This window comes from Furipterus horrens, unplaced genomic scaffold, assembly GCF_987537825.1.
Source record: "Furipterus horrens unplaced genomic scaffold, mFurHor1.1.pri manual_scaffold_3, whole genome shotgun sequence".
Classification (NCBI taxonomy): Eukaryota; Metazoa; Chordata; class Mammalia; order Chiroptera; family Furipteridae; genus Furipterus; species Furipterus horrens.
Genome location: NW_028327173.1, coordinates 96,470,202 through 96,481,848, shown reverse-complemented (window position 1 = coordinate 96,481,848; position 11,647 = coordinate 96,470,202). Strand labels below are relative to the sequence as shown.

General features: G+C 41.9%; 1 protein-coding gene across 1 annotated transcript; it reads right to left on the bottom strand.

Moving 5' to 3' along the window:
- Positions 1–7,218: 7,218 nt before the first annotated feature.
- LOC150015552 (prosaposin) lies at positions 7,219–9,781 on the bottom strand. Its single transcript, XM_090269912.1, has one exon. The coding sequence runs from the start codon at positions 9,755–9,757 to the stop codon at positions 8,183–8,185; it is 1,575 nt and encodes a 524-aa protein (XP_090126038.1). The 5' UTR covers positions 9,758–9,781; the 3' UTR covers positions 7,219–8,182.
- Between the last annotated feature and the right edge of the window lie 1,866 nt (positions 9,782–11,647).

Genomic DNA, 11,647 nt, shown 5'->3' with positions numbered 1-11,647 from the left:
CGAGAGTGAGCCAGGTGGCATCTGGCTCTAAGATGTGGAAAGCAGCATTTTTTCTTCTTTTTTGCTAACCATGGAGGAATGGATAGAGGTGCAGTGAGATTCTTGAGGGGAAGGTGTGCAGGATTGCATTGGTGCCTGCTTGCCCTGGGCTCTGGCAGAGGAAAGGCAAAGTGGACTAGAGATGCTTGAGGAGAATTTGGGGTGGTGGTGTCAGGGAAAGAGAGCTCGGGGAACAATGGACTGGACTCCAGTGCAGATTCATCCCTGGTGCTGCAGGAGAAGTCTTTTAAGCAGACTGTTTCCCTCCAAGTGGCATCAGCTGGAGGGGAAGCTATTGCTTGGCCCTGCCCCATGGTCCTTAAGCCTGACTGCAGATTACAGAGCAACTAGAGTAAAAATCAATGAAAAGAGACAGACACAGGCAGTAGAATGCTGGTAGTCTTGAACAGGCTGCCTAGATCCAAACTGGGACATGATCTGACATCACCAAGGGTGGATCCAGAAAGAGAAGAAAGTGGTAAAAAATGAGATATTACTAAGATGAATTCCAGTGTGATCTTCTACAGCAGTTATTTGTGTCCTGCATAGCCCTTCGACAGTCATTCCTTGTCCTTCCAGTCTGTGCATTATAAGTAATGAGTCTTTATATTATAGTTTATTTCAAATCTCATATTTTGATCCTCCCTTTTCTAATTCAGTTTTACCAACTGATTTCCTTTTCTTATTTTTGCTTTAAATTCTATATTCTCTCTTGCTACAACTCATTTCTAATCTGCACTCATTATATCTCACCTCTTCATACCATTTTATTGTCATTAGTCACCTCACATTTTTTCCCATTCATAAAGTATACTTATTCTCTCTCCACCTTGATCAATCTGTGCCCATTGATATGATTGTAATTGTGGCATTCCTGCAACTTTATTTATAGATCTTCACTATTTTGGTATTTCAACTGTCAAATATTATCATCCCCCTCTTCTACTCCATTTGTACCTTCCTCCAGTCCTTTCCTTCTTTCACTTTAAATTTGAATTTTTCCCTGTCTTAGCCTGGTTTTCATTCCTCACTCTTAGTATTCCTTTTCTCTCTATAATCTCAAAATCACTTCCCTTTATTCCAAACATCTCTTAAGCTTCTTTCTTTCTTTTTTACCCCTTACTCTCATCCCACCTATATTAATCTTAGCTTATAGGTTGGTAATAGTGTGATGAAACTTCTTCTCTAATTTGGTGCCTATTTTTCTTATTCATTTTCCTTTTGTGTGTGTGTGTGTGTGTTTGTTCTCTCACACACACTATATTTATAACTTCTGTTTAAACCAAATACTATTTGCTTCCCATTTCTTAATTTATTCTGCTTTCTTTCATTCCTTTTTTTATATATGATATAAATTTTACTTTCTTTCTATCATTGCCTTGTACCTACTCACTAATATTATTGCTTCTCTCCCTCCTCTCTCAAAAATTATTTTTCTGCTAGTTAGTCAACTCTTATTTGTTTTTCCTTTCTTATAATAGTCTTAATATCTTTACATACTGATTAATACTGGCTCATTTGCAATGGATACTGTGATTGATGGTGCAGGATATCTTTGTTGGTTTGGGTTTCTTGCTTGGACTGGTGGTTTTTTTTTTAGCAGCAGCTCAACAATTTACAAGACATGGTGGGCAGAGTGATTCTCAGCCAACTAACTGGAGGGAAGGACCCACCAAAGAGCATCACAACAACACCAAAACAGAAATACTGCCAGACAGCCCAAAAAATGGCATAAAGGATATCCTAAGAGCATTAAGCTCAGGAGATCAAGAAATCTGCACAACTGAATCTGGCAGGACTCCTGCCACAGAAGATCACATTATGAGGGAGGAAATCAAAGCAGATCAATCCAAGAAGCAGAAACAAACAAGAAGAGTCACCTAAAATGAGGAGATGGAGAAACACCAGTCCATCAAAAAGAAAGGAGAAATTCCCAGAAAGTGTGCTAGATAAAAGAGAGGCAAGGAAACTATTAGACATGGAATTCAAAATAATGGAGATAAGGAAGCTCAATGAACTCAACAAACTTAAAGAAAACTACAATGAACTCCAGGGGAACTACAAAAAACTCCAGGGAATCTACAAAGAATTCCAGGGGAACTACAAAGAATTATAGGGCAACTAAAGAAACTCAAGAAAAGTTACAAAGAACTTAGTGAGAATTATGCCAGCACTGAAAAGGACATAGAAATTATCAACAAGAGCCAGGAGGAAATGGGAATACAATTTCTGAATGGAAGAACACAGTAGAAGGAATCAAAAGCAGGCTAGATGAAGCAGAGGATCAAATCAGTGAGACAGAGGACAACATAGAAAAAAATTCCCAGACAGTGCAACAAAATAAAACATACTGAAAAAGAATGAAGAGGGTTTAAGAGAGCTGCAGGAAAACATGAAACATAATAATATCTCTATCATATAGATACCAGAAGAAGAAGAGGAGTAAGGGATAGAAAACCTGTTTGAAAAGTAATGAGAGAAAATTTCTTTAACTTGTTGAGAGAAAAAGTCTCTCATGTCCAGAAAGCACAGGGGGTCCCAATGAATATGAACTCAAAGAGGCCCACTCCAAGACATATCATAATAAAATGGTGAAACTCAGCACAAGGAGAGAATCTTAAAAACAGTAAGAAAGAAAGAGTTAATAACATACAAGGGAGTTCAGTTAAGGCTATCATCAGATTTCTCAACAGAAACAGGCCAGAAAGAAATGTCAAAAAATATTTCAAGCAATGGAAAACAAAGATCTACAACCAAGACAACTCTACCTAGCAAGGCTCTCATTCAAAGCAGAAGGTAAAATAAGGCACTTCCCAGATGAAAGAAGGCTAAAAGAATACATCTTCACCAAACCAGCATTGCAAGAGATGCTAAAGTGACTGCTTTCAGAATAAGAAGAAAAAGAGAAAGAGGAACAGAAGTACAAAGGGAAAAAATGAAATGAATAAGTACCTATCAATAATAACCTTAATGTAAATAGATTAAATGCTTCAATCAAAAGACATAGGGTAGCTGAATGGATAAGAACATCGTCGGCAGCCGTCCGTCTCGAGAGACGATGGTGTAGCTTCTTAAGAGTCTATCTGCACCGCCGAGAATGGCTGTGCAGTCCGACTCGGGAGTGACACAGTATCTGTCTCCTCCCGTGTTGAATCGACATCTTGCGATGACGCTGGAGTGTCCTCTCCAGTGAAGCTGAAGCTACAGAGCCTGGGCAGGGTGATATGGAGGGTCTGCTGTTGCCCATGCAGCAGACCCCCCCTCTCTTCGCAGCTGAAGGGTCCAAGGGAAAGACGGAGTCAATACAGCTTGGTTTCAGGTGCGCCGCAGGAGTTGCCGGTGTTGACTACAACGTCAAACCGCCTTAGGGACTCCGGCTCCGGATTTTCTGTTGGGGGTTTACTCCCTTAGCCTTTCCCCTGAAGAGGTATGCCGCAAGGCAGCGGAGGTTTTTTTGGAGTCAGAGTTTTCCTTCTCTGATGTGCCCTGACTGGAAGATCGAACCAGCGACACTTAGCTCGCAGGCCGACGCTCAATCCACTGAGCCAAACCAGCCAGGGGTGGATAAGAACATATGACTCACATATATGCTGTCTACAAGAGACCCACCTCAAACAAAAGATCTACACAGACTGAAAGTGAAGGGATGGAAAAAATTATTTCAAGCAAATGGACATGGAAAAAAAGGCGAGATAGCAATACTTATAACAGATAAAACAGATTTCACAACAGAAGCTATAAAAAGAGACAGGAGGACATTTCATAATACTTAAGGGAACAATCTATCAAGAAGATATAATCCTTGTAAACATGTATGCACCCAACGTAGGAGCACCCAAATATATAAGGAAAATCTTAGAGGACTTCAAGGGGATATTGCCAGCAATATACTATAGTAAGGGACTTTATCACCCCATTGTCAACAATGGACAGATCTTCCAAGCAAAGAAACACCAAGGATGTTGAAACATTGAACAACACTCTAGATCAAATGGACTTAGTTGATATATATAGAACTTTTCGCCACAAGGAAGCAAAATATACATTCTCTTCAAGTGCACATGGAACATTTTCAAAGACAGACCATATGGTACGACACAAAACAAACCTCAACAAACCAAGAAAACTGAAATTATATCAAGCATCTTATCAGTTCACAATGGCTTGAAACTGAAAATCAACCTCAAGAAAAAACTCAAAGACATTCACATTTATGGGGCCTGAATAACATGCTATTAGGTAATGAATGTGCTAACAATAACATCAAGAAAGAAATAAAAAAGATTCTGGAAAAAATGAAAATAAACACACAACAGCCTAAAACCTATGGGACACAATGAAGGCAGTCCTGAGAGGGAAGTTCATAGTAATAAAGACCTACCTAAAAAGAATAAAAGAACCTCAAATAAAAAATCTAACCCTACAGCTACAAGAACCAGGGGAACAAACAAACATAGCCCAGAGCAAGTAGAAGGAAAGAAATCAAGGTCAGAGCAGAATTAAATGACATAGAGACTAAACAAACTATTCAAAAGATCAATAAAACCAGGAGCTGGTTCTTTGAAAAGATAAACAAAATCTACAAGCTTTTAACCAGATTCACCAAGAAAAGAAGAGAGAGGATCCATATAAATAAAATTAGAAATGAAAGATGAGAAATTACAACCAATACCTCAGAAATACAAAGATTGTAAGAAATTGCTACAAGAAATTTGACAACCTGAGTGCAATGGACAAATTTCTTCCAAAACTATATCAATAAGAAGCAGAAAGCCTAATTAGACCAAGAACAACGAGTGAAATTGAAGCAGCAATCAAAAAATTCTTGGTACAGAAAGCCCTGGATGGAATGGCTTCACAGGTGATTTTTATAAAACATTTAGGGAAAAACTAACTCCTATCCTTCTCAAACTATTCCAAAAAATCCAAGAAGAGGGAAGACTCTTTCTATGAAGCCAGTATTACTCTAATTCCAAAACCAGGTCAAGACACAACATAGAAAGAAAACTACAGGCCAATATCAATAATGACCACAGATGCTAAAATCCTCAACAATATATTGGCAAACTGGATCCAGCAACACATTAAAAAGATCACTCACCACGATGAAGTGGGGATTCATTCCAGGGATGCAAAGGTGGTTTAATATTCTCAAATCAATAAACGTAATACACCTCAAAAACAAATTGAAGGAGAAAAATCACAGGATCATATCAATAGATGTTGAAAAAGCACTTGATAAAGTACAACACCCAGTTATAATGAAAAAACAGAAAAGTGGAAATATGAGGAGCATACTGCAACATAATAAAAGCCATATACAAGAAATTTGCAGCCAACATTATACTCAATGGGCAAAAACTGAAAGCTTTTCCCCTAAGATCAGAAAAAAGAAAAGGATGTCCACTCTCTCCACTTCCATTTAATACAGTTTTACAAGTTCTAGCCATAGCTGTTCTTATGCCATTACCAGGCTGTTTTGATTACTGTGGCCTTGTAGTATAGTTTGTTATCAGGTGTTGTAATTTCTCCTACTTTGTTCGTCTTTCTCAAGGTTGCTGAGGTTATTTGGGGTTGCTTTTTAAAAAAATTGGTTTTGTATATTTTATTGATTATGTTGTTACGATAGTCCCAAATTTTTTCCCCCTTGCTCCCCTCTGCCCAGGACCCTTCTTCTCCCAGAAATCCTACCCCCCTTAGTTCATGTCCATGGGTCATGCAGATAAGTTCTTTGGCTCCAACCTTACCTATATTATTCTTAACTTCCCCCTGTCTATTTTGTACCAACAAATTATGCTTCTTAATCCCTGCACCATTTCCCCATTTCTTCCTTTCCCCCTCCCAGCTGATAACCCTCCAAAGGATCCCTATACCTATGATTCTGTTCCTATTCTGGTTTACTTAGTTGAATTTCGTTTTTATTTTTTAGATTCAGTTGTTGATTATTGTGAGTTTGTTGTCATTTTAATGTTCATAGTTTTGATCTTCTTTTTCTTAAGTAAGTCCCTTCGATATTTTATATAATAATGGCTTGGTGATGATGAACTCCTTCAGCTTCACCTTGTCTGGAAAGCACTTTATCTACCCTTCCATTCTAAATGATACCTTTGCTTAATACAGTAATCTTGGTTGTAGGTCCTTGCTCTTCATCATCTTGAATACTTATTGCCAGTCCCTTCTTGCCTGCAAAGTTTCTTTTAAGAAATCGGCTGATAGTCTTTAGGCACCCATTTGTAAGTAACTCTCTGCTTTTCTCTTGCTGCTTTTAAGATTCTCTCTTTATCTTTCATGTTTGGCATTTTAATTATGTGTTTTGGTGTGGTCCTCTTTGGGTCTAGCTTGTTTAGGACTCTCTCACTTAGCAAAGAGTGAATGGCAGGAATCTGTCCTGGACCCCCACCCCCACACAAAACACCACAGCGTGGTGAGAAGGGTTGCCTGGTAGTGATGAGTGCATGCCCCCCCCCCCCATAGTGTAGGAGATGTGACAGCTCTGCTCAGGAAGCAAAGGTAAACACACAACTGTCAGGATGGCACAAATCATGATAGAGATCCTGGTGACAAAGCTGACCAGCCAGAAAATATCTAATCTAATGGCTCAGCAGATAGGAAATCTTTCTGAGGCACAGTTCAGAGCTTTGGTTATAAGAACACTTAAAGACATAACAGCAGATCTTAAACAAGACGGGGAAGAAATGAAGGCTAGTCCTGATGAAATGAATGAAAACACATATGAAACTAGTGGTGAGGGAAAGAAAACCGGGGATTAAATCAACAAATCAGAACATAGGGAAGGAACAAATGGTCAACCAGTGCAGAAAGAGGAAATGAAAAGTGAGGAAAATGAGGAGAGGCTCAGAAACCTATGGGGCAGCTAAAGGCAGGCCAACATCTGAATCATAGGGTTGCCAGAAGGTAAAGAAGAAGAACTAGAAATTGAAAAATTATGTGAAAAAATAATGAAGCAGAACTTTCTTAACTTAGGGAAGGAAATAGACTTATAGATCTAGGAAGCACAGAGAGTACCAAAAAATCTAGACCCAGGGAGAACCACACCAAGACACATTATAATCAAAATGTCAAAAATTAAGGATAAAGAGAGAATCTTTTTTTTTTTTTTTTTTTTTTCTGATTGACACACTTTATTGTTAAGTCACAGAAACGTAAGTGCAAAACAAAAAAATTAAGTCCATTTAATGGCAACTGCAGGTCTTGCTGGTCTTGCTGTCTTCTGGCAACCAGGAGAGCAACAGAAGATTTAGCCAAACCAGAGGCCAAGGCCCCCCGAACAGCACACCCAGCAGGCCCTCCACCTGAAAGTGTCAGGGGCTTAGGAGCTTGTCAACCACACTTATGTCAAAGTCAGAAAGAATAGCCACGAAATGGGTCAGAGGTGAGGGGCCGGGACCGCCGGAGCAATGGCGGGCTCCGGGCAGCAGTGCAGAGGCACACAGCAGGCCTCAGCAGTAGGCAGACACGAGAGCAGGCATGAGGTGGCCACCAGCGTCCACATGTTCACACACAAAGCCAGGTCCACAGGACCTCCACACACAGCTAAGCAGGTTGCATTCAGGCAGATTTTTTCCCCTCCCACCCAAATCCACAGAACTCTAAACAAGGCATCACCAGAGACAACACAGGAAAGCTGGAACAAAGGCGGACCCAGGGAGAGCAAACCCAAACCCCACCCAGGTCTCCTGAGCAGCCACTTCCAAAATCTATCAGTGCAAACTACACTGTGTAAAAAGCCTAATTATTTTGAGCCTCTAATGTTTTACATAAAGCTGCCATTGTTTCACTTCCTTGTCTAGCAGCCAAGAAGCCTAGGAAGGGGGGAGGCATCCCTCCTTAGGTTATGGCTCCTGCCAGCATACAGAGCCCCCTTCCTCCTCCGGGGAACCTCGGTGCAAGGGCGGCTGAAAGCCCTCCAGGGCGCAGAAAGGAAAGGAGCAGTAAAGCAGCTATGTCAGCATGGGCTGGGCATCTCACGCACTGACAGCAATGCTACAATAAGGGAGATATGAAACGGGGTCGGGGGGAGAGGGACCTATTTTTATAACAAAGTCGATAGATCTATATTCAGTTCCTCCAGACATATAAGTAGGAAACGATGCTGTAGTTTCTCCGAGATGGAACATTCCTTCTAGTTCCACACGTGACGTCTGCAATGCTCAACAGCATTGCACGCGGTTGCTGTCTCCATGTTCTGGCACCAGTAGCTTGGGCCCCAGACACACTTCTCTGCTCCCAAAAGAGGCTTACGGGCTGCAGGGCAGGCTCCAATTTTCGAGCACACATAGGATGGCTCCATCACCTCCACCAGGATTTCGATCAGCACAGGCTCATACTCGGTCACAAACTGATCACACTGTTTCTGATATGGGTCAGGCAGAAAGCTGCAGCCTTTCTCAAGAGCAGTCAGGATCTCTTCCTTTGTGCTATTTTTCTCCAGATTTTGGTCCAAATAGTCAACCAGCTTCTTACACACCTCACAGAAGCCACCGTCCTTCTGCTGAGTCACATGCACGGTCAGTGCTGGCAGGCCCTGAGGGCTGCAGAGGTGGAGCAGGCTGCACACAAACTCAGGGCTTGCCTCCTGCATGAGGATCGACAGGATGGACTTGCCGTACGTGTCCACCACCTCTTGGCACTCTTCAGACATGGATGTGGGCAGTTTGGAACATATTTTATCAAAAGTGTGAATTATTTCTTCCTCAGTCTTGTTGCTGTCAATCAGCTTGACCACCTGCTTCACCACGTACTCACACACCTCACAGTAAACATCAGAATTCGCCTGGACCAAGTCCTTCTTAATGGGCTCCACCAGTTCCAGGGCAGGGATAACGTTCTCTGAGACCACTCTGGCAGGGAGCAGAGGCTGCATGGGCATCTCCGTGACCTGGTCACAGAACCCGACCAGTCCACATATCTCTTTGGGTTGCATATGCATCATCATCTGGACAGCAATATCAGAATACTGGTTGATATAGTTCTTACACATGTCCGCCATGCCAGGCCCCAGGCGGTCACACTGCTCCCTGGCATGCTCCACCAAGGCCTCAACAAAAGTGGAGTTGGTCCTTACAGCATTCTGGATGTCGGTCACCAGCTGAATGCAGTCCTGGCAAACATCCCCAGCAGCCTTTGGCTCGGGCTCTCTGTGGGGGCCGTCCTGAGGGTAGAGGAGCAGCGGGATGTTGGCCATAAAGGGAGCCACCACCTCAGCCACGTCCAGTTCTGGGATCTTATTGGACTCGAGCTGTTTCTGGTGATTGAGCTCTGCCAGATGCTTCTGAAGAGACTCGCAGAGATTGAGCTCGGAGCACACCTCCCCAGGATGGCTCATCTGTCCTTTAATCATGTCCAGGATGACGGGGAGGTAGGAGTCCACGATCTCCTTGCATGAGGCAGACATGTCTGGCTTAGGAAGCCAGTCACAGGTCTTCTCCAAGTACACGAGGATCTCTTGCTCAGTGGCATTGTCCTTCAACATATTGTCAGCTGCGGTGATGACATCTTTACATACATCGCAGGGAAGGGATTTCACCGTCGGCTTGTTCCAGACGGTCTGCAGGCAGTGCTTCACAGCCCCGCAATCCGCTGCCGTCTTCACATTCTGGCACCACACTGCTGAGCCTGTGGTGCATTCCTTCAGACCAAGGGCAGGGCTGGCGAGAGCCGCGCCCAGGAGGCTGGCCAGGACGAAGAGAGTGCACATGGCGCCGCCTTACCCCGCAGTCTGCAATGCTAAAGAGAGAATCTTAAAAGAAGCAAGAGAGAAGAAGAGAATTATGTACAAAAGGGTCCCAAAAAGACTATCAGCTGATTTCTCAAAAGAAACTCTGCAGGCAAGAAGGGACTGACAAGAAATACTCAAGGGAATGAAAAGCAAAAACCTACAACCATGATTTCTCTATCCAATGAAGCTGTCATTCAGAATAGAAGAGCAGAGAAAGTGCCTCCAGGACAAAGTAAAACTGAAGGAGTTCATCAGATCCAAACCACTGTTATACGAAATATTAAAGGGACTTGTTTTAGGAGAAAGAGGATCAAAACTATGAACATTAAAATGAAAACTGTATAACAACAACCAACAACAGAAGCTAGGGAATCAAAACAAAGGCAAACTAAGTAGGCAATGAGAGTGGGAAAAGAATTATAGGTATGGGGAACATTTTAGGGGGAGGTCAGTGGGGAGGGAGAAGGAGGAAAAGGGAGGGAGATGATACAGGAATTAAGAAGCATAGCAGGAGCGAATGGAGTAGACAGGAAGATGTTGAGAAGAACTATATGCACAACCAATGGGCATGGGCTAAGGGTGGGAGGACAGTTGGATGGAGGGAGGTCACTGGGTGGAGGGGAACAAAGGGAAAGAAATTGGGACAGCTGTAAGGGAAAACATATTTGCCAATGAAACCTCAGACAAGGGTTGATCTACAAAATATATAAGGAACTTATATGACTCAACACCAAGAAGACAGGCAAAAAAAAATAGGCAAAGGACATGAACAGACACTTCTGCAAGAGGACATAGAGAGGGCCCATAGGCATATGAAAAAAATACTCAACCTCACTAGTCATCACAGAGATGCAAATAAAACCACAATGAGATACCACCTCACACCAGTCAGAATAACCATTATATACAAATCAACAAAGAATAAGTGCTGGGGAGGATGTGGAGAAAAGGGAACCTGAGTGTACAGTTTTTGGGAATGCAGACTGATGCAACCACTATGGAAAACAGTATGAAATTTCTTCAATAAACTAAAATGGAACTGCCATTTGATCCAGTGATTCAATTCCTAGGATTATACCTGAAGAATCCTGAAGTATCAATTCAAAAGAACCTATGCACCCATATGTTCATAGCAACACTATTTACAATAGCCAGAACCTGGAAACAGCCTAAGTGCCCATCAGTGCATTAGTGGATTAAATAAATATGGTACATTTACATGACAGAATACTATGCAACAGAAAGAAAGAAGGAACTCCTGCTTTTTGTGACAACATGGATGGAACTGGAGAATATTATGTTTAGTGAAATAAGCCAGGCAGCAAAAGACAAATACCATATGATCTCTCCTAATACAGGAAACCAATGAACAAAACCAAACAAAGCAGAAAAATAGAACCAGAGGCATATAAACAAGGAACAGACTTCCAGTGACCAGCGGGGAGAAAGAAAGAGGAAAATTGGGAAAGGAGGATTAAAATAGAAGAAAGAAGAGTGTAGTCAAGGAACTACTACAAATGACCCATGGACATGAACAACAGGGTGAGGATTGACTGTTGGGAGTGGGTAGACTGGGTAGGGGAGAGCAATGTGGAAAAAAAGTGGGACAACTGTAATAGAAAAACAATTAAAAAAACTATAAACACTTTGACTCAGCAATTCCCTTTCAAGTATTTTTTATGCAGCTCTACTTGCATATGTCCATTACTACATATCTGCAAAGTTATTAGTTATAATAGCCAATGATTAGAAAGAACTGAAATGGTAATATTTTATAGCTATGAAAAAAGAGAAGAAACTCTACTGATATGGTGTGATTTCCAAGGTGTGCTCTGAAATGAATATGCAAAGTGCAGAACACTGTAGCAG